This window comes from Bradysia coprophila, assembly GCF_014529535.1.
Source record: "Bradysia coprophila strain Holo2 chromosome IV unlocalized genomic scaffold, BU_Bcop_v1 contig_106, whole genome shotgun sequence".
Classification (NCBI taxonomy): Eukaryota; Metazoa; Arthropoda; class Insecta; order Diptera; family Sciaridae; genus Bradysia; species Bradysia coprophila.
The window spans coordinates 4,837,692-4,859,939 of NW_023503372.1; the positions used below are offsets into that span (position 1 = coordinate 4,837,692).

Sequence of the window (22,248 nt, forward strand, 5' to 3'; positions counted from 1 at the left end):
GAGGTACTAGGAGCAATTATTTTTTATTGCAAAATTTGTGCATCAGAACATTTCGTAAATAATAAATATTTACCGTCCGGCGATGATCTTTAACCTTTCTCTCCACATGGAAAAAATATAAAACGAGACTTCTAATCATGCCTGTTGTTATTTTCGCAAAGTATCTCGAACACACCACAATGGCTTGTGCAATCATGTCGAAATTATTGGTGATTGTGGCTATATTCGGTAAATAAAAAAATAAAAGTTTTGTGAACCAAAAACGAATAAAAATAATTTCCTAACTTCTCCAAACAGCCATTCCTATTGTGTCGCAAGATAGTTCCGAACAAAATGATAGATTTGGTTTCTTCGAGATGGTCGATAAATTGGACTGTAAAAATGCTTCGACAGATGTTCTAGCCAGACAAGAAACTCTCTATCAGGAATTCGTCGATTGTGTTAAGAATACGGTTGATATTAAGATGATGAATCAAGACCTTCGATTTATGCTGAGGAGTATAATTACATCGATGAAATTCACAACAACGCTGTCGGATACGGTCGTATCGTCAATACGTGTCTACTCGCAGAGGTTTGTATAGCGTTGTTTGAGACTTTTATTATTTTTCCCTTATTTCATTACACCGCATCGTATCATAAATCTCACAATTCACCTGGTCTCCCATACCAAACAAGAATGGAGTCTTCTTAGAGCTTTTGCGAGCTTTGAGCGTCGTAATGAAAACGTTTCAATTTTCATAAGAATTCAAAAGCGGAGTTTCCAAAATCTTTTACTTCATTTGTTTCAACATTCATTTTTACTAACGGCTATATAAGACCTCGTTAGCTAGAGTTCACATATACTACAGTTGCTCGTTACTGTCGATAACAGATCCGACTGATACCAATTTAATTGTATTTGGTATTGGGATTCCCTCTGTATTTAACTTTGCGATAACTTTTATACGCTAACTACGTCATCTGTTACGTCACAACCGCTTTTGTGTTGCAGTTACTGTCCGAAATTGAACACTCTAATGAAATGCGAAGAAACATATTCATCAATTTACAAGGATTGTCTACTACCAGCCGAAGTGCAGGCTAAGACAATAAGGAGAGACACCACCAATCAATTGATAAACTACTTCTGCGAAAATAATGCTGATGAGTTGATTACTTTGATCACCGGAAAGTTTATCGAATGTGTAATGCCTCGCCAAATGGAAATGCGTTTCTGTTTGAAAACATTATTCGCAACGCCGAAAATGGTACTTGACAATGTTTCAATGACGACAAATGCATATTGCAAGTAAGTATACAACTAGTTGGGCTCTTTACAATGTCAATACTTAAATTGGGAAACCACATTTCAATTTTTAAGATCCATCGATGACTTTTTCACCTGCACCACAACCATTCTTCAGCAATGTGCGTTGTCACAATCTCCGGGAAAACTCATGGACTCGTTGCGTTCGTACATTAAAAAGAATGGTGTATGCTCCACTGTTGGTGACACGATGAATTTGAAATTGTCGTTGGTGTAGAATATTGTAAGGTCTATGGTGTAGGTCGTAAAGAAATAAATTCGCCGATTTGTAAAAAGTTACTGTTTTTGATTGGCGTCGGAAGGCAAGCGTAGCACTGTCGTTCAGAAGAAAATAGCGCTAGCTCTTTTCTTTCATTAACGTTCCTTCAGTCATATTAGTCCCCGTGGACAAGACTGTCGACCACTCGCCGACTCTAGACAACACGATATTAAAGTTAATATTAGTTAGAAATTACAAAAGTTACAGCGTAACCATGTCCCCAGCATTAAGATGAAAATTAACCACCTGAACAAATTCATCAAAACTCAAATTAAATCCTTCAATAATGAACGTTGGAACGACAGACTTTCACAGTTGAAAAAGCACTCTAATCAACTGTGGAAGGCTACTAGGCTGTTTAGTAATCGCAACAGCAATCTTCATTCCTTTAAGGATACATCAGGTGCTAGCAACTACAGACCAATTAGCCTGCCAAGCTCCATTAGCAAAATCTTTGAAAAAATTATATTGAATCGATTACGGCTGCTTATTAAAACCAACAACATCTTTGTTGATGAACAATTCGGTTTTCGAGCCGGTCATTCGACGAATCATCAACTTCTCAGGGTAGCTAATCATATCCAACAAGGTCTTAACAAGAAACACTCTACAGGATTAGTCACAGGATTTGACATAGAGAAGGCCTTTGATAGTGTATGGCCATAGCCATAGCGTTCAGTGCTATGGTATGGCATAAGGGTCCAATACACAAAATGTTCCTTCGAAAGTTTCCTTTCTATCTTAATAAAATTGTTTAATCATTTCCACAAAAACATTCTTTGCACGTTTCAATTAATCGACAGGAATCTAGGATATCTAGCTCATATCCTTGCAGTAGTCCCACAAGGAAGTGTGCTGAGTCCTACAATTATAAAATATCCACTTCAGACTTGATTGTAAGTCATCGTAAAAGATCGCAGATGATTCCTGCATATATGTTTTTGCCAAATCTCCCGGCAAAATTATCAAGAAAATGAATGCCGCTAATAAGCAGTTCTCAAATTATTCTGACAAATGGAAAATCAAGTTAAATGTCAACAAAACAAAGGCGAGCTTTTTCACCAGAAGAAGGGCTCAGAAGTGGAAAAAAAGGAGTTTAAAATTTCCACCGGAAAAATTCGACTTTTTCAATAATTGTTTTTGGTGCCTCGTAGGCAAAGTTAGTAAGTCATTTCTGCGCCTTTTCGTCGAATTCTCACCCACAGGAAAATCCTTACGTTAGTCCCTGCTCTACCAACATAAAAAACCTGAATTTATATGAGAATTTTAGACAACTGTACCGTCGAGGCCGCTTATTTAATTCTGTTCTCGTGCCTCCTGTTCTAGAAGGGCGTTGACTAAACCAAGCACGATAACAGAATTTTCAAGAGGGGTCTCCTTGACGCAACAGTCAAAATTTCTTATATAAGTTTGTTAGGTTTGTATAATGCTGCTGCGTTGCCATTGAAAGACCGATTTTCCGTTAAAAAATCTGTTCTAGTGCTTGACTCAATGTTATTCCCGATCCTAGAACTTGAGGATTCCAATCTTTTTCATCAAGATTTTTTCAATATTTATTGAATTTATAACATTTTTATGGATGCAACATTTTCAAGGGTAAGTTCCTCAAATATTATGATTACTGAGTACTCTGACTCACTCCTGACCTGACCCTATATCTCTAGGATCCTAATAAATCCCATGAAGGATTTTGGATTCTTCACTGAATTTAACACGTATCATGTAAAGTAGCAACGACGGCAGACTCATGTTTGAGTGGTCTGTTTTCCAATGATACCATGGGCAAACCTATAAGGGAAAACTCAGCATAATCATCGATCCCATCGACTCAAAATTGCTTCCACAGAATAGGTCCTTCTCGTCGCCTAGGGCTGATTGTTTATTGTCGTCGAATCAAAAAATTGAACTATGGACTACGATGGACATTGAACACTGAACTTTTGCAAAATTAAGCGACACAAGGAGTGTTTCAGTAATTAAGGAACAATCGATTCGTGAATCTACAGTCAAAATATTTTTTTTTTAATTGAGTGTGATGACCCGCTTCTATTCGGACTGGTTTAACAAGTGATTTAAACACAAAACTACTAAAGAGATGGCGCTATACGAACATTTAGATTTGCTCTGATGGGTAAACTGCTTTGAGTGAGTCGCGCCATAACAAGTATCTCGTATGTGTCCCTTTGAACAAACTTTGTAATTTTTTTCGTGATTTTTTTTTGTGATTTTGCCATCCAAATTAAACAAAACAAACATGGAAGACGCGATACCGGCCTGTGAATCATGTAAAATATCTTTTATAGCATCAGACAGCGTATTAGCCACAATTTGTGGACACTTGTTTCATGAGATTTGTGTGAATCGAATCATTTCCGGGTAAGATAAACGAATAGAAGAAAACAAAAACTCCGAAAAATGCGACATATTGAACCAAATGTAATCTGCACAGGACCACCAAAAAATGCCCAGAATGTCAGATCCCATGCCTTCCATCCCAGTTGCTGCGCATTTTTCTACCATTTCAGCAGGATGCATCAACGCCAGAAAGTGTGGTTAGCAACTACAAAATGGTGAAGCATGAACTGAGAGAGGCTCAAAAGGAATACGCATACGAGCAACAAGTGCAATCTGAGCTCGATGGTTTGGTTGTACGGAACACCCAGGCTCTGAGATCAAAGGGCGAGAAAGTGGCTAAACTGAAAGCGTTAAACAAGGAGAAAGAGAAGTTGCAGAAGAAAATCAAAAAATTGGAGAAAACACATTCCGTACAAAAAGCAATGATTGGCACTCAAAAGGATGTGGAGAAAGTCATCAACGAAAAACTTCCAGCTGATACACTTGCGACCATGGTAGCTGTGTTGAAGAGGTAAATGTTTTCAGTGGAAAAACGCTTTCTTTAGGCACTATTTTCAACGACTTCCTCTTCGATTGCAGGGAAAGAAAACGTACTGAGGCCGAAAAAACAGAAATGCGATTAAAGATGCGTGAAGAGCAGAAGGATAATAAAATTCTTACCGCCAAGTACAGGTACGTGGTACCGTCAACAAAGTCTATTGATTTGAAATAACCGAGCTATCCATAAAAGACGTTCAGATTCAAGGCGAGGTCGTCAAAGCCGCATAAACTATTTTAAAAGTATAGGAAAAACATGGACGTGGGGCAGTGGCGTCTAAAATTACCCAAAAAATACGGATGTCTTTTATGGATAGCAACTGAAGGGAAATGACTTCATTGAATTTCGTTAGTTTATCCGTACAAAATTATGCTGTGCTTTCCATTGTATTCTGATTTTTACCACAGACTAAACGATAGAAAACGAACCGCATAATTGACCAAATCAGAAACTGCAAATTGCTCGTTTGTTCTCGGCCTAACTGAATTGGCTTGACTATGTTTATAAGATTCTGTAATTTTCTCTATGACTCAAGCTAAATCCGACGACTAACTACTACACTCTGATTTCCGATCCTGTATTGAGTCTTCTTTTGTATCAATTTTGCCAAATCTTTTACTTCATTTGTTTTAACAATTTATAATTTACTACAAAAGACCGCGACCGTCAGAGGACATTGTGCATTTTTAGCTGTCGTTGTTGATAAACCGATGAAACTGCCTTCGGATATAGGGATCTCAGAAAATCAGCGCTTCAACGTATTGCTGGGAATCTTTCGTTCAGACATTTTCATTGAGCTGAAAAAATTTTCTCTTTTCAGAAATACCCGTGACAAGCTCGAAATAGCTATAGCCAGGAGCATTAAAAACAAAGGTGGTCAGAATTAGCTGCGCACAATAATTATTGCAAGAGAAGTTTATCATGTTTTGTATTTTTCTTTCTTTTTCGTGGTTTTTTTTTTAAATTAATTTTTCGATTCTTTGAGTTGTCATTTTTATTTAATTGAATTTATTTTCCGAACGACTATTATTATTGATGTATTATTTTTTGGTGAAAGTTGGTCAGTAGATGGACGGGTCCATACTACCCAATTGAAGCAGAAATAAAATTTAAACTAAACAAAAAATAAAAACTTTCTAAAGAGAATAAACCTGCAAGATCGACGAACATCGAAAGATTCTGTCGTAGAAACTTTAATGGAAAGCGATGCCATCTCATGTAAAATTCGTCTCCATGCCTTGGGACGAAATTACAGAATTCTGTCTCGTAATAGGCTACCTGAAAAATCATGAAATCACTTTAAACCATTTTTGAATGAAATTTGATGTAAAACTAAACAATATTTACCATTATCAAAATATCCCTTCGGTTTTTTTTTAAATTAATTAAGAAAATTATTTTAAGAGGAAAGTCTGACGTCAGACTAGTGCGATCGATTTTGTGGGCAACTCAACACTTTTGAGTGCGAACTGGTTCTGCTCAGTCGGTTTTTTTTTTATTCAGTGTGTTTTTGTGACACAGCCGAGTCCGACATAAATAAACGTCATGACATAAAAGACATTGGGCATCAGCAGGGCTGACACGCTTACCACTTTACCTTTGTTGTAATACCCAATACCCAATCAATTGCTCCAGATGTACAAAATCTACTCCTTCAATTGATTTAAAACACCTTTGGCTTAGCAAAGGAATACATTTAGAGCTCCCTGTTATTGTAGTTGCTAAAGATAGAAGATATCCAACCGTTTCCGTATTTTGAATTCCATTAGTCAAATAAATAACTAAAAGAGAACGGACAGTAAATAGAGTGTGAGGTCACATAGAAAAGTGTCTCTTTACGAATTTTCATATTGTTTTACACTCATGTGTGCTATAATAACTATAATCAATGTGTTGATATTTGTGGAAACTTACAACCGGTGATAAGGAAACAATTTTTTAGACCAACAAAATGGAATATATAATTAAAAAAATTCATTAAAATAGAATTTGTGGACGGAAAGACAGACGTGATGCTTATAAAAAAAATGAAATAATTGCAAAAGAAAAAGGAAAGTAAATCAACTGCAAAAAAAAGGAAATTTATAAAGAAAATTATGTGCAAGAAAGTAATTTAAGAAAAATAAAACAAAAATAATAAATTTGAGAAACACAAAAATAAAAATATGAAAACTGTTTTTGTGTATTGTCAGCTGGAAAAGCGAAATTTTCTTTTTGCTTTGAACGTGTTATCTAAATAATAAGCTTAAAGGAAGCAATTCTAATCATAAGACAGATTTGTTTTCTTTTCATTCACAATTCTCGTCATCCCGAGTGGTTCAGTAAGTCTTTCGTCGATTTCCATACCCTCACTATAATTCACAAAGGTTCAATTCAAGGGGAATGTTAACCTTTCAGAAACAGCAGACGTATCGTGATCATATTCGGCAAATCTGTTACTTCTTTCGTTGTAAGTATTCCGTTTCGTTCGATTCGACATCTTTTACTTCATTTGTTACAACAGAAAGTTCGGTCTATAAAACTCCGAAGGTTTGCTCGTTTGCAGGCTGAAGAGCGTCGAAGTGGGCATAGACGATTTCAGAGTGATGTGCACATTCGACAAATCGAAAATGGAAAGTCTGCGTTTCTCCTTCTTACACGGATATGTCTGTGAATATACTTACCGTACTTACCGTTGGATATGCGGAAATTCAGGGCGGCATGTGACTTACTTTTCTCTTATTCCAACTGTTTTTTAAAGAAGCGAAAGTGACCAACTTTTTATTGGTTTTTTCTACTTTTCTCAAGGTCCAAAAATAGGACGATTGTTCTGGAATGGAAAAAATCATCTACTGGAAAACCTCCAGTTGATACGATTTTTCGATTTTCGATTTTTTCAATTGTTAACGAAAACACATCTAAAATCGAAGAACAGCAAAAATGAGCTTCAAAAGTTCTTGAAAGTTCGCCTTATTTTTGGACCTTGCCAATGCAAAACCTTAAAATAATTTTAATTTCAAATCAGCTATTATCTACTGGTTTTTTTTTTTTTTTAAACCCAATTTATTATCACTTCTTTGTGGGGGTACGTGTGAAGTACAAAAAACATACAACAAGATTCCCAGACTGGTCCCAGAATACAACCACCCACCTGAGGCTACTCGCAAATTTTCAAAATATTTGCCCGCGCAAGCTTTGACTAAAAAAAATTCTAACTAAAAGTGGAACACCGATGAACATAATTTAAAAACCTAATCGATCATGTTCAAAAAAGAAAGAAGAAAAAAATCTTTAAAATAACTTTATTTCACTACGGCGAAACTTTACCTCAAGTTTTTGTGTACAATACCTTACTTGGCAATGGAACAAATGGTGGAAATGGCAATTCTTGTGTGTTTCCGAACCTCGGTTACGACTCGATCGCAAAATTTCGCACAAGAAGTGGCATTTCCAGCATTTATTACATTAGTAAGTAATATACTATTTGAATCAAGCGAAGGTAAAGAATCTTAGAGGATTAATCACTCTTGTTTTTAGCAATTTTTTCCTTAATCAATGAGGTAACTCCGGTATTTTGTTTCCCTTAAAGGGCTGCCACCTCTATAAACAATTCTAAATATTTGAACACCTTCCTTTACTGTCCTTTATAAAGTACATTCAGATATCCTCGACTACAGTGTCTGCGATGCGATTTTTTACTAGGTCAGTTTAAACATGCGCCGTTGAGTTTTAAATATTTCATATGGAGTTCTTTTGATCGCAGAGATATTTGCTCTAAAAAAGTCTGTAAAAATAATATTTCATTTTGGTGTTTCAGATTAAGGGACAAAAACAAGTCAGTGATTGTGTTCCACACTTAGAAAAAGGGACAATAATAAAGTGAACTTTAAGTGTACTTTACTTTTTCTTAGTAGAAACCGAAAGGGTGTGCTTCAAATTCACGATTTAGAGTTGGATTTATTCACTATATTCGGTCACTTTTTTATAAATCAATTGATAGTGAGAATGCCAACTATTTTCGGAAAATTTGATCACTTTTTCACTATTTTCCGAAGAAAAATCACATGCCGCTCTGGGAAATTACCAATTTAAGAAAAATGTTTTTGGATGTTCAGTATGGTGCGTTGAATGAATGCATCGAATTATCGCACCGTGTCAGACTCTTACAGAATTAGATTGGTTTCCTTCTTATTCTACCACAGACGGATCACTTTGATCCTACCGACTCGGCTTGTTAGGAACCGAGTAGTAAACGTCCTTCGTACAGGTCTAAAACCAATTATTTTGAAAAGTACGCTCTCTATTGCGGATAAAGTAGAGACGCGGTATAATATTACGATGACAGCAGAGACTGTCAAAATTTGGTGTAAGGGGTGTAAGGTGTAAATCTTTTGTTTTCCGTTTATAAATAATGGGTAAAAAACACATTTCCCTGAGAAGACTTGCCATAACGAAAAAAATGTTTCCCAAGGAGATTCAACGTCTCAAGCATTTGCTTGCGTTAATTAAGCAGTTCAATAGATTAAAATTCGAAAATTTAATTCCACCGTAAGTGTGAGCAGCACATCAATTCACGTCGTAAGTGCGGTCGAAATTCAAAATGGAATGTACGGACGTCTTTGTAACGGTGCGTCATTTTCATACAATGAAGCCAATGAAGCTTTGAAATGTATTTTTCGGTTCACTTTTTCATCGAATCGTTCACTTAAAATTCAAATTTTAGGCACACTTACGGTATGAATTGTCAGATTTGTTGGTCAATAATTGGACGATAATTGATTAACTTAACTTATTTCGACACAATTGCATTTCAGTCAATTTATCGCGGCGGTTGCTACCATCGAAAATCTAATTCCAGAAGAGCTTCGCGGAGTGTCATATTGCCGGTATGAGATGGGTGCCTCAACCCATGATTTTATAGCTGAAACTATAACATCAATTCTCGAGAAAGGGGCCAAACGTAGCATGTACGGATACGGAGTCGTAAATCATTAGACTACGACGTGTGCTAAAATATTTTTTAATTTATTTTAAGGACCCGGCAGGTGACCAAAGCATTTGAAGAATTGCTACGATCCAATATATGGGAGGGAGACGGCTTCTCCGATGTCAACCCAGAAACGTCAGCTTCCACAACACTTGAAGTTCCTGACATGGATGGTCCGCGCGCTAAGCGTGCTAAAAATGGAGATGACTCTGATGAGGAGAGGGAACTTTGCGATTCGGAGCTATAAATTGCTTGTTTTTGTTGGATCGCTGTCTGACGTTTTTTCTATCGATGAGTGCCATTTCAAGGGTGAAAATAATATCGTCGTCTTACCAAACTAGGAAACGTCGACTCATCGATTTTGAACTTATCTCCGACCACAACAGTAAGTACACCGAAACGCTCGAACCATGGCCAGATTCCATAGTTTAAATTGTTTGGCCTGTCGCCGCCGAAATATTGAGTGCCCCTTTTCAGCAATTATTCTTCGTATGCCTTCTGATGTAAACAACTACTAGAAAATGAAAATTATGACGTCGACAGAAAATCTGAACTGCTGATTTAAAATACTAATTAACGTAATTGATCGAACAAAATTTGTATTCATGGGTTTTAGGACCTGAATAATCCGAATAAAATAGTTTTGACAACTCCGTGCAGGTAGCCTATTTGTTGGTCTCTTTGCGTAAAAAGTTTTACATACAAATCTATTGTGGAACGTAGATCGAGGGAGAAATATTCATAGAGAATCCTTTGTGATCCTTCAAAATATGAAAATTTCCTCAAAATAAAAGAATCAAAAATCCATCGAAAATCTTCAAGAAAAAACGGAAAATCATAGAACATCCCGACGCAGTTGAAGCATGAGTGGAAGCCAAGTGGTACTCTTAATAGAGTACTGCACAACAGATACGTAAATAAACGGTAGTGCGATCAAAGTAGTTCGTTAATGGATTTACGTTTTAATATTTACCCGCTAGTGCTTTAAAGCTTCTAAAGTTTCTAAAAATGAGGTTCACAAACCTGTAAACAAAAAATCGTATTATCGAATTAGGCGCTCACGGAACGTTGCCAACCTCGGCTTCGCCTCGATTTTCAACTGTCTCATCTAATTCGCGAAATTTCCATTTAGGCACATTTTTGCATGAACTTAATATCCGTTCCAAACATGCCAGATGCATGAAAAAATGTAAGCTGATAAAACGGTCTACAATCTGCAGCCTGTTCTTGACAACTTCTAGAGTCAATATGCTTAGCCTGCTGTCTAGAAAGAAATTGACTTTGTCATTCTCCCCCAAAATGGCGGGTGAGAAAATGATTATTTTCTAGCCTAAAATGGCTAAATACAAAAACTCGATTTTCATTTTATTTTCTTCAAAGTGGACAAAAATGCGCAAGCATTAAAAACGTTGTGTTCACCTTGGGGAGAAATAGGAACTTCCACTTTAAGCTCTTGGTGAAATTTTCTATTTTCTACCCTCGGTTAACAAATTACTATTTATGTAAGCCGAATAAGTAGTATTTTCAATGAGTAGTCCGTGTGGATTAACGCCAGTAGTTTCATGTGAGAATTGTGGAAAGTTCCCTTAGGATAATGGATAAATCGGAAAAGGTGTGAGTTTCGCTAGTTGAAGAAGAGAGGATGTGTTACTAAGCTTGATTCCATGATGATTGATGACTGTTCGACAGTTACCCACGACTTACAAGAAGAAAGACACTTCGTAACTTTGATAACAATTTATTTCCTGTTTAAACCTTATGTCATGCCACAGCATTTCTTCTAGCATGCACGATTGATAAGTTAAATAAAGTTAATAAAGTGCCTACTGTATACCAATATTTTCAATGCTAATGCTAGGAGCAGAACTATGCTTATGTACACTCGTGTGGTAAATACCTGATGGTTCTTTAATGCCTACAAATACCTGATGGTCCAAAGAACTAAATGAATTTGGATTTTTCACAATTTTTTAACGACAGTGATAACGAATTGCTTTTGTATGACACTACTTACGCCGTACGAATCGAATATTTTCGGTGCATGTCTCTCTTCGCTCTTCACCATCCAATTGCTTCCGCTGAATTTCATTTGGATGAAATACAGGGTTCGATTAAATTTTGCCTGCGCCTCATAGACAAAAACGAAAGCCAGTTCCGTCAATTGGTTGCTACTGCGAAGAAAGTCGGCCACTTCATCACTTGTCCATGGTGTAATTACGGCAAAATCGACAGTTTGTTCGATCTTTGCCAGTAAAGGAAGTTGATTAGTTAACATCAGTGTGTCGGCCATGCTCAACGAACGTTGGGCGGGCATCATTTGTAGCAAACGCAGATTTTTGAACTTTGTGATGCAATGGTATGAATGCGAATCGATCGCTGTATCGCTAAGCCGTAACTGTAATTGTTCCAAATTTGTGGGCGTTATCGACAGATTGTTGACCAAGCTGGTGTTTGAATGGTCTGAGTAGTTTTCGATTTTCAATGTTTTCAACTGTTGAAAGTACGGCGGTAAATTTTCAGTCTGGAAATTCCGTACACGATCGATGACCAAATTCAGTGTTTCAAGGTGTGGCAGAGCCTTGTCGATGGCCGCTAGTAAACTGTGCTGTATTCCTAAGCCACCTTCCGAGACGAAGGTCAGTGACAAATTTCGGATTTGAGGATTCGACGTTAACATGGTTATCGTTTCCTTGTGCGTCGTAACGTAGTTTATATTCAGCGTGTCCATCGTTGGGATGTTTTGGTTCATAAATTTTCGCAAATTCTTTGTGTAGTGATATGTCAGACACGTGAGATTGGGGAACCATTTGATTAATTTGAAGTGCCCGATCATATCACAGAAACTGAGTGTCAGCTTGCTGACACAGTTAAACGGCTTGCGCAGTTTATTCCGCTTACTAAGGCAATGCAGCGTCATTTCCGTCAAACTATCCACACAACATTTTGTCGCAATGTCGATGGTCTGGGCATTTCTGACCACATCCTCGCCGAAAAATATTTCCAATTTCGATAATGCGGGACCGATACGACGCAGCAAATATTTCGATTCGTTTGCCTTCACGGTGAATACTTGGACATTGTGCCGTTTACGTCTGAATACATCTCGTGCCCGACTCTCAAATCGCTGGCACACTTGCGACACTGACAATACATCGTTGTAGCGTAAATAGCCAAATATATGGTCAATGCAGTCATCATTCAAATCTTGAATTTTGGTGGATGGTTCCGTTGGTCGGTTAACCTTTGATTTCTTGGGATGACGGCTTTCTTCGTCCTCATTGCCTGTTTGACGTTTTTTGCTACGCAGTGCATATTTACCCATTTCCGGTTATATCTGAATCATATCGAGAAAGTGCGATGAGTCGGAATGTCAATATCACAACAATGTCCACGGATGGTGGCGGCTTAGTTGTTTAGGATATGTCTGAGTACTCTGAATACGGAACACGCATCCGTTGGTTAAAATGACGCCTGTGGTTCCGCAGCAAAAACATTAAAAAAAATAATAAGCACAGGACAGGTCATGGTGCAGCAGGTATGTAGGGTGCACTGAGTTCAAATAACTACTCGAAAGACTTCACTTTTTCAAGTTAGTACAATAGCGAAGCAAGACGAAAATTACTCGTAAATATGTACCGTCGATGTAGTACTAAAAATGAGTAGTGGTTATTTGAACTCACGGCAAACTGATCAAACTGCTGCTGCACCAATGACCAAAAACCTGTCCCATTCCCATTTACTTTAATTTTTTTTTTTGTGTGAAGCGGCTGCAGCGGAACCACAGACATCATTGGGACCTACGGATGCGTCTTTCACATTCAGGGCATCAACACACTATTCCACCATCCGTGCAAAAAAATCGTGTTGCCTAGTTCGAGTTGAAATTACCTTCATGTGACCTGGATCTACCAGGTGAATTATCGAATTTTCAGAAAAGTCCTAGTTATGGTCCACGATGTACATCAATTTGAGAAACAAAGAAAATGTTGTGCGTAGCTAATTGTATTCAGAAACCGATTTCACTTGTTGAGCAAATAAAATGTAAACAAACAATCCGCATCGCACGTCAAAGTCCGTTCAATGTTTTCATGTCCAGCTGATTTCGGTTTCCTCATATCTGAAAACATGTGAACCAGCCTCGCATAATTGTTTGGACCAAAGTATAAGCACTCAGTGTGCATAATGCTTTGGTTTGGACAACAGAGCTTTGTATAATCATATGGATAAAAGACTCTACAGAAGTGATTGCTGCTACACGATGTCTTTCTTGAATTATTGTTACGAAGGAAATATCGATGGCATTAAGGCGGTACTGAAAAATGCTAAAACCAGCCGTGAAAGGCAGCAAATTCTGCAGTCACGGGATAATCACTACTGGACTGGCTTACATCATGCGGTTAGAACAGACAATGTCGATTGTGTCAAATACCTGCTCACATTGAAAGGGTTATCGACAATCGCCGAAACGTTTGAAGGTGACACCGCATTTTTCGCCCGCATTTTTTTTTTGCTTCTATTCAAACTAGTCGTTAATTTAAAGGTGAAACGGCTCTACAGATCGCATGCTCATTTCCGGATACATCGTTAGAAATTGTAACCGCTCTGCTCGAAGCAAATCCAGATCTGGTCAACTTCGTGAACAAAGAAGAGGTCGACCCACTAAAATGCGCAATCAATCAAAAACGGCTTGACATCGTCAAGGTCCTTGTTGCTCATGGGTGTCCGGTGAACAATAGAGATTTGGATGGTGATACCGCGCTTCATATTGCTGCGATGGAAACACAATTAGACATCATACGATTTCTGCTGTACGAGACGGAATGTGATCCAACACTACGGAATGACATGGGTCAATTCGCTTGCGATCTATTATTTGTCAAGTTGCTCAATCGAATACGTCGGGGTCCTTTACAACAGGACCAGTTAGATTGTATTGAGGAATTGGCAAACCTTACGTTCAATACATATGCGGAGGAGAAAGAGGAAATGGACGGCATTCACGAAATGGTATTTTTCTGTTATCATCACAACGAACCGAATTGCAAATTGTATACGACACTTGCAAGGACATTCTACGTGCCACCATCGAAACAGTATTTCGTCGATAAGATATTGGCATCGGGTACTTACGGTTATCATTGCTTAATCTTGGGCTTGCTAAAAGATGTCAACAAAATAGAGCATTTCGAGCGATTGGCTTCCTTGACAGTAGAATCAGACGGCGAAAGGGAAAGTATTTGGTCGAATTTCCTTGTGGAGTTGTACACATTGTTTCTGGCCGACGAGTCATTCTACCTGGAGTACGTCTCGGAGTTTATGAGCGCCGGATGGAATTTCGAGGAACAATGCCAGCATTACACGCAGTTTGAGCCTCTTTGTCAATACATAAAGAAATCACCAAAATCATTCGACCCACAAAAATTTTTCACATTTTTGAAGACACTCATTCCGCACGGCTTCAATTTGAAAATGTTTATGAGCGACAGGCAAGTTGCAGTGATGTCACTAGAAATGTTAGCTGCATTCGTGGCTTTGGTTAACACTATATTGCCGGAGGGCTATGTTCGTAATAGGTGCCATTTTCCAGGTATTCTGGATCAGCCAGTTAACGGATTGACTACGTTGAAGAAGCTATGTCGTTTGCAAGTTCGATATTACTTTTTCACACAATTCTCACACTACGATGCCCTAAAGGCTTTGTATTCACTCAACCTTCCTCCGCATATCCTCCAATTTGTATGTTACAATTTCGCTAATTTTGAATTCTGATTTTTTATTTGTAATTTGTATTATTATACGGTAGCGCAATGTCAACATTAAACTTTGAATCGAAACGAAAAGTGTTGGATTTTTGAAATGCATTTCAAACGTGAGTGCCACTCTCATTCTCAACTGAAACTCTCATTCTGAAACTTGACAGTGGATCGTACAACTAGTACTCTATTTGGCAGCTGTTGACTATGATTAATATTGATTGAAGTGCTTTGATCGATGTACCTCTAACAGTGGATTGACCACTTGGATTACATTTTTTTACTCCCTAGTTCGATGTGTTACCATGAACGATGAACACTCGATATGCAGTGTAACTAAAAACTCTAACAACAACCACGATCGGTCTTACCCTACTTTGTACACCATTTATGTACCACAATGGCCAATGCGTTGGATATCGATGCCCTTGAATATGAAATTCGCATCCAATGGTTCAAATGATGTCTGTGGTTCTGCTGCAGCCGTTTCACCAAAAAAAATTTAGAAAGTAATTGGAGTAATCAGCTTTGCTGATTTTTGAATGTGATTCATCTCACCGAGATCTAGTTTTCCGTCGCATAATATCTCTACTATCAACTTCACTAACCGTACTTTCCTTGGAAATTATATCCAAGCACTCTTGATCTGATCACAACTCTCATTCGACAATCGAAAATCCCTGGCCAAAAATACTGTAACTTTTGAAGGAAACGTTACCTTGACCCATTTACTAGTAGATATGCTTCGTACACCCAGCTGACGAGACAATCTCATTCGAAAAACTCAATTTGTCAAAATACGAAACCGATTTATTTAACAGCCATCATTTACCCAAGTGCTACCGAACCGATTTCAATCAATATTTGTTAATGCCAAACAGACGCACTCCATGAAATTGCGGTAGTTTTGGAATCAGTACGACCATCAGCGACAGAAAATTTACAGTAAAATGACTCACATCATTCTTAGTATAGATACAGGCAAGAAGAAATCTGCGATAAGTCAATAGTTGCGATAAGAACAAGTTCGTATTGGGTGAAAGACAAAAATTCCTCACATTACAATCGGTGCAATAGTCAAAAATTTCCGAGTTTCAGTGAACTGTTGTCCGTAATTTATCTGCTCCCAATGAGTGTAACGTCTTTCCGATGACGTATTTGTACTGAGCCAGGGTGCACCTTTGATTCCATGCAGAAAATACAGATGAGCCTGAAAGATAAGTTTCCCTGTAACCATCAAAATGGAGCTTTGATTCAAATTCGTTCACAGTACCAAGTTATGTGCGACATTTGTTATGGTCCAGGCAAAGGGAATGTCGACGAAGGGTATCGATAGAATGACTAAGTGAATGAACACCATTCCCAAAATGTAGGCCAGCCAGAATCCACGAGAATCTAGCCAAGACGTGTTTGGGTTTGCTTCACCATGACCACCGGCTATCATTATTGAATATTTTGTTTTTTCATTCACAGGGTAAACTTTTGATTCGTTCTTCGTCACAACAAAAACACTATCAAGGTTAATGACAATTCCAACCGTTTTGGTTCTTATTACTTTTCCCGTTTGATTAACTCTCACTGTACGAAATCACATAGTCTGCAAACTCGTCCAGACAAATGAGGAAAATTGCTTCAAATGTGTTTATGGATCTCGCCTTCGGCTCGCATCAAAAAATTTCACATACCAAGCACCGTTTCTATCATTCGTCCTTAAATTATCCATTGATGGGTAACGTCGTATCACTACTCCTAGCATTAACACAGAAAATATTTGGAGACTGCTGATGGTATCAGTATAAGCTTTGCATTTCTTTCTTTAAGTATAGTTCCACTTAAAAAGAGCACTCCGTTTAGCCTCCGTCTACATGACAGTTGTAAAATAGAACAAAGGAACTGTCACGTAAACGGAGTAAAAAATTGAAATAAATCCAATTTCCACTCCGTTTGCGTGACAGTTCTTTTGTTCTATTTTACAACTGTCATGTAGACGGAGGCTGAACGGAGTGCTCTTTTTAAGTGGAAACTATACTTTCAGACAGCATTATGCTTTCTAGGTGTGAGTAAAAGCACACAACACATACAAGTGAAGACGCATACTTGTATCAGAGTTTGGATGTTTTTTGACATCTGACAAATGAGTGTTAATGCTAGAAGTAGTGCTATGGTACTAAAATACATTTAGGACAACAGATGGAAATTCCTTCTTTTGTGTCGGACCTCGATAAAAATTTGGAAATTTAGTTAACTACTGGGAAAACAAACCTTCGCCAAACAAAACCACAGAAAAAACCACCCTCGTCCTCGTTCTATTCAAAAAAAATTCTGGAGTATACCGGGGTAGGGTAATCTCGCACACCACACAAATTCATGGTGTGCGAGATTCACCTCTAAGTGGTGAATCTCGCACAGTCATGACTTTTCGTTACATGTCGTAAAAGGACGCATACTATGATCGCGTGTGGGAGATTCCCCGACACCAGTACACCGTCACAAGAAGATAATCAGATCAAAGTCAAAACCTCAAACCACGTGACCAATATTTGAGGACAAAAGATCCATTCAAGACAGGGGAACATCTACAAATAGTAAGGACGGGTATCACACCTCAGGTATAAAATTGGATAGATGAAGGTAAAGAGACAGTAGACCAATAGACTGAGATTCTGTTGAAACACCTGTGTGATACTCGAAAGGATTCGGGTTCAAAAAGGGAATGATTGGTCTCGAAAAGCTAAAAATAGAAAATAGGGCTGGTGTGGATTTTCAAGCTGGCTTATACCAAAAATTGTGAACAATCAACTGAGCGGAAAATGGGAGACAACTTTCGGTGGTGAATATGCTACTGAATGTAAGTTTCCCTTACAACTTGCCAGGATCTCATCGAGTGAATTATAAACTTTCGTCGTTCCGGTTACTTTTCTAAATTTTTATTTTCCAATTGACATTTAACACTTTTGAACACAAACAAGACAAGACAAGAACTTTTCCAGTTAATCGTCATTCAGTTTCCAATAGTCGTTTTGATACCCTTCCCTGATGTGCTCCAACAAAACACATCGCCGTTTATTGCAATATTCGTACCGCGTTTCCAGCTTCTGTTTCACATCGACCCAACGTTCACTGCTGATGCCTCGCTCCAAAAGCCACGATAAATTCTCTGTTGCCCGTTCCAAATCGCTTTGATTATCTTCGAAAATGGTCAGTTGATTGCAGCGCATCGTGTAGTAGGCAAAGACATAGGTGGATATTAAGATTTGTCTGGATCGTTGGAGGCTCTGAACGGCTCGTTTTAAGACGATCATGTCTGTGCTTGTTGCCTCGGCTACCTCTTCCACCGTTAAAAAGGGCATTTTCTTTACAACGGAATCGTAAATTCCACGTTCGAGCTTCAGCGATTCTATGTGATTTGTGTATCGCGTGCTGTAGTGAATCAACCTAGCTGTGATATCGTCACCATGCTGTACAAACTTATTACAAGTTTTATGATGATGCCACTCACTTCTGCATATCCAACAAAATTGGTAAGCACACGATTTGCATTGCATATGATTACACCCTCCGTCCTTTTCAATGTTAAACGTACACTTTGGACATTTTTGCGTGTTCTCATACAGCCATTCGGCGTTTTCGAAGTCGTCGACACAAATCCGTTTCCATTTCTGGAGCAATGCACATGGGATTGCATCATGCCATATCTCGCCACACTGAAGGCAAGATTCGGCGCCGCATTTGCAGATCACTCGAGCTCGGACTGGTTCCAGTGTGTTGGCTTTCATTGTATATTCACAGACTTCTGATCGACAGTACCGAAGCAGCGGATTAGCTTCAACGAAAGCGCGTGTTATCAATGTGTGAAGTACATGTAAAACATTGGCAGGAATCAATCTGAGTATGGTTGCATCGTCGATCACCATTTCGCAGTGAGTATGTGGACATTTAATGTTGTCGCCTACGCCATCGTTCAGTACTTTTGCCTTAAAATATTCACCACAACAATCTTCGCAAAACCGATGACCACACTGGAAGTCTACAACAGTTACGTCTGCAAAAGGTGTGAGGCATATCTCACATTCGGTGTCTGGCTGTTGTTCACCCGAATCAGAAATGTCTGAACTCAGATCGTCAATGGTCAACATATCTAAACTGACAGCATCGTAATATCTGGTAATTAACTGCTCAACGTTCCATTCAAATTCATTTAGCAAAGATTTCGCAATCGCTTCACTTAAATTCAGAACAGCCGCTACCTTGGCAACGTCGGTTCTCATCTCACAAATTAGGTCGCTCTTTGTGAGAAACTCATATTCCAGGTTGCTGTTGACACCTTCACTCGTTGCCTCATCAGATTCTTCGCTATAATCGTTGGGTATCTGTCCAAAATCGTCGTCAATATCGCTTGAGTTTGTGGACATTTTAAGATTGGTGGAAACAATGGCGCGCTCTACTTTTTTCGCCTCTACAGTTAGATTTGTGTTGATGTGCTTCTTCGGCCCGATTAGAACGATTAGGACACTGTTTGCGCATGTGTCACGAGAGTTTCAATATACAACACAAGATGTCTCATTTGTCGCTTTTAAGCTGTGTTCACATGCGTATTGCTGCCCTTCCGATACTTTTCGATTTTGAATTTAAATAACTCGTTTAAAGTAACAGCACAATAAATGACACCAACCACTCAGCGTTCCACCTTCTTGTGAGTCATATTAATATTAAATGATGAAACGGGACACGTGACATTAGCGAATTATAAGAAAAATGAAATTCATTCGTTTAAATCCGCTTGGCTTACAAATTTTTTGTAATAAATTATCGAAAAAAACTTCTATTGACATAGTCAATTTAAAGCGGCCTCGAAGCTAAATCAGCGAAATTTCATTTTTGTTATAAGTCGCTAATGTAGCATGTCCCATCTCTATATTTAACTGTTCGTATAATAAATGAGGCATTAAGATATAAGATAAGATATAAAGTCATTTTCTCTGTTTGATTTTAACTTTACAAAATGTGATAGGTGGTTGAGGTTGATGTGGAAAAGATGTTCTGGCTCCAGTAGTAATTTTACTTTTGATATCTGAATGCATAGATGGCTACCACTACAGTTTACAACACCACTCAGGCACATAAATACACTCTAAGCTTATTTATTACACTAATACGATGTTGTAATATTACGATAGGTCTGGCTATGCCAATATCTTTGACGAGATTTTAGTGACTGAAATACGTGATTGAACCAAGGCATGTACACAGCTGTAATATTTGCTTGAAATCTTGAATTTAATCACTCAACTGATAACATTCAACATTGCTTCATCAGTTTATCAGTGCGCCGTTCCATTTATTTCATTGATTTCGTGAAACTCCTTGTTTTTCCTTAGAAATATTTAATAGGGCAATTTAACTATATAATCTCTTGTTCTTTGTTTATCCACATTTCACTAGTATTTCTGCATTTTGTCTATACTATCAAAGAACATAAATAACACATCGTATCACTTTCGGAGAATCATATCACACAATTAACTATTGATGTTATGCATCATCCTAGAATTGAATATTCTAAAAATAAATTACTTATTCACAGTTACATCCACATGACCGAAAAAATCTCTACTGATATTGCACTTGACCAACGCACTTCAAGCGTAAGTGGTACTCTAAATAGAGTACTGAAAGTGGACAGTGTATCATACAAATTTTTGCACTGTAAAAAATGTGAAAGAATTTTTCATACAAAAGAAATACTCTATTTGGCAGGTGTCAATACTGTCTCAAATGACAGTGCGTGTGCGTGACCCTTGCCTGAAAAATTTGAAAAAAGTTAAGAAAATAAGAGAAATAAAAGTTAAATAGAGTACAGTAATGATACGCATGCTTGCAGTGATGACAATTGCTTTTCTGTCGGTACTGTAACGCAATTTTTTTCCTCGAAAAACGATAAGATGAGGAGGACTAATGTTATTTCAAGTTCTTATAGGACTTGACATAACAGTAATGTATCAACAGCTAAGCCAGTCAGTTCAAGAAAGATGAATCTCACAACGAAATCTTTTGAAAATGTCATAAGATACGAGCCGTTTACATGCGTGCGATACCCATCATGGCAGAAGGAGAATCTCTCAGAGAGATCAGAAGCTTGATATGAAATAAAGAAGATAGATAAATGCCATAGTGTACGAACTGTGGGTCTGCGAGTTTATGCTTAACCGCTTTCCTGGTTAGCCTTGCGTAATCTAGGAGAAGGCACAGCGAATGAAATATATTGCTGGCTGGGTATAGTGAAGTCAGAGGGTTTGTAACGCGACCCGATTTCCAATTTTCACAACAGTAATTACACGTTCATATATCTCAAGAACATAAATTGTTGATTACGTATTTACTAGTTTAGAACTAGAACTTTTTGTTTTTCCAAGTGTGAGGCCCAAGCCGAAGCAAAGGGCTGTTATCACACAAGTAACGTTCTCATTAGAACCTATACAAATTGTAACCAATTTAGTGAGTCAAGTTTCCAAAAATAGTTCCTGCTCAGTGCTCACTGCTCTCATTAATTCAAACCAGTTACGTGCTTGTTTGGAACTTTGTATTTTGTCGTGTATGATTGCTGCCCTTGCCAAATTAAAAAAAAAAGCAAACCAGGGCGTAATCTGACATTACTGTATACAATGAGAGTGTGTTGGTTTGGGAAGGAATGAAAGGGAAAATTCCTCATGTACGTACATGTCCGTCCACTCTCATCTTTAGCGGTAAAATAACGAACAATGATCGTATAACACGTGGAACAACTCGCTTACTTGTCATACTTAGGAGGACGCGATGAAGATATCATTTGGTACAAGATTCAATGATTTTGAAATTAATATTCCTTGCACTGCAATCATTTACATCTGTCGAAAACCGCACTTTTCTGAGATTATGTCCTAGCTACGGGTCTGCGCGTTTCTAATGGGCGCAAAGAATATGTTCTAAAAACTACAGCACTGCACGTTTTTATTTGATTTCTTTTCGAAATTATTAATTGACCTTTTCAATTGCCGGTTTGATTGGTTAAAACACCATTACGAGACATAA

At 38.0% G+C, this 22,248-nt stretch overlaps 6 protein-coding genes across 6 annotated transcripts; 3 read left to right on the forward strand and 3 right to left on the reverse strand.

Annotated features, from left to right (window-relative positions):
- The first annotated feature begins 68 nt into the window (after positions 1-68).
- Positions 69-1,584, forward strand: LOC119071079. The gene is made up of 4 exons (XM_037175717.1): positions 69-228; positions 298-574; positions 995-1,291; positions 1,364-1,584. The coding sequence occupies exons 1-4, from the start codon at positions 138-140 to the stop codon at positions 1,524-1,526; spliced, it is 828 nt and encodes a 275-aa protein (XP_037031612.1). The 5' UTR covers positions 69-137; the 3' UTR covers positions 1,527-1,584.
- Positions 1,585-3,636: 2,052 nt separating this feature from the next.
- On the forward strand, positions 3,637-5,575 carry LOC119071085. The gene is made up of 4 exons (XM_037175727.1): positions 3,637-3,944; positions 4,018-4,434; positions 4,503-4,595; positions 5,282-5,575. The coding sequence occupies exons 1-4, from the start codon at positions 3,823-3,825 to the stop codon at positions 5,346-5,348; spliced, it is 699 nt and encodes a 232-aa protein (XP_037031622.1). The 5' UTR covers positions 3,637-3,822; the 3' UTR covers positions 5,349-5,575.
- A 5,583-nt stretch (positions 5,576-11,158) lies between these two features.
- Positions 11,159-13,497, reverse strand: LOC119071069. Its single transcript, XM_037175704.1, has 2 exons — positions 13,316-13,497; positions 11,159-12,761 (listed from the first exon to the last, which is right to left on the reverse strand). Exon 2 carries the CDS (start codon positions 12,747-12,749, stop codon positions 11,388-11,390), a length of 1,362 nt encoding a protein of 453 aa, XP_037031599.1. The 5' UTR covers positions 12,750-12,761; positions 13,316-13,497; the 3' UTR covers positions 11,159-11,387.
- Positions 13,498-13,588: 91 nt separating this feature from the next.
- On the forward strand, positions 13,589-15,267 carry LOC119071067. The gene is made up of 2 exons (XM_037175702.1): positions 13,589-13,902; positions 13,968-15,267. Exons 1-2 carry the CDS (start codon positions 13,647-13,649, stop codon positions 15,194-15,196), a joined length of 1,485 nt encoding a protein of 494 aa, XP_037031597.1. The 5' UTR covers positions 13,589-13,646; the 3' UTR covers positions 15,197-15,267.
- A 705-nt stretch (positions 15,268-15,972) lies between these two features.
- Positions 15,973-16,732, reverse strand: LOC119071094 (ORM1-like protein). The gene is made up of 3 exons (XM_037175737.1): positions 16,454-16,732; positions 16,239-16,390; positions 15,973-16,173 (listed from the first exon to the last, which is right to left on the reverse strand). Exons 1-3 carry the CDS (start codon positions 16,622-16,624, stop codon positions 16,038-16,040), a joined length of 459 nt encoding a protein of 152 aa, XP_037031632.1. The 5' UTR covers positions 16,625-16,732; the 3' UTR covers positions 15,973-16,037.
- Positions 16,733-18,170: 1,438 nt separating this feature from the next.
- Positions 18,171-19,592, reverse strand: LOC119070716 (E3 ubiquitin-protein ligase ariadne-1-like). The gene has a single exon (XM_037175168.1). It carries the CDS (start codon positions 19,590-19,592, stop codon positions 18,171-18,173), a length of 1,422 nt encoding a protein of 473 aa, XP_037031063.1.
- Positions 19,593-22,248: the final 2,656 nt, after the last annotated feature.

Excerpts from the sequence above, each read along its gene's own strand:
- LOC119071067 (XM_037175702.1), top strand. The coding sequence starts at position 13,647 with ATGGATAAAAGACTCTACAGAAGTGATTGCTGCTACACGATGTCTTTC. Across the intron at positions 13,903-13,967 it reads AATCGCCGAAACGTTTGAAG|GTGAAACGGCTCTACAGATC; the intron begins GTGACACCGCAT and ends GTTAATTTAAAG.
- LOC119071079 (XM_037175717.1), top strand. The coding sequence starts at position 138 with ATGCCTGTTGTTATTTTCGCAAAGTATCTCGAACACACCACAATGGCT. Across the intron at positions 575-994 it reads ATACGTGTCTACTCGCAGAG|TTACTGTCCGAAATTGAACA; the intron begins GTTTGTATAGCG and ends TTTGTGTTGCAG. Across the intron at positions 1,292-1,363 it reads ACGACAAATGCATATTGCAA|ATCCATCGATGACTTTTTCA; the intron begins GTAAGTATACAA and ends TCAATTTTTAAG.
- LOC119071069 (XM_037175704.1), bottom strand. The coding sequence starts at position 12,749 with ATGGGTAAATATGCACTGCGTAGCAAAAAACGTCAAACAGGCAATGAG.
- LOC119070716 (XM_037175168.1), bottom strand. The coding sequence starts at position 19,592 with ATGTCCACAAACTCAAGCGATATTGACGACGATTTTGGACAGATACCC.
- LOC119071085 (XM_037175727.1), top strand. The coding sequence starts at position 3,823 with ATGGAAGACGCGATACCGGCCTGTGAATCATGTAAAATATCTTTTATA. Across the intron at positions 3,945-4,017 it reads GTGAATCGAATCATTTCCGG|GACCACCAAAAAATGCCCAG; the intron begins GTAAGATAAACG and ends TAATCTGCACAG. Across the intron at positions 4,596-5,281 it reads ATTCTTACCGCCAAGTACAG|AAATACCCGTGACAAGCTCG; the intron begins GTACGTGGTACC and ends TTCTCTTTTCAG.
- LOC119071094 (XM_037175737.1), bottom strand. The coding sequence starts at position 16,624 with ATGATAGCCGGTGGTCATGGTGAAGCAAACCCAAACACGTCTTGGCTA. Across the intron at positions 16,391-16,453 it reads CAAATGTCGCACATAACTTG|GCTCATCTGTATTTTCTGCA; the intron begins GTACTGTGAACG and ends CTTATCTTTCAG. Across the intron at positions 16,174-16,238 it reads ACTATTGCACCGATTGTAAT|ATTTCTTCTTGCCTGTATCT; the intron begins GTGAGGAATTTT and ends GACTTATCGCAG.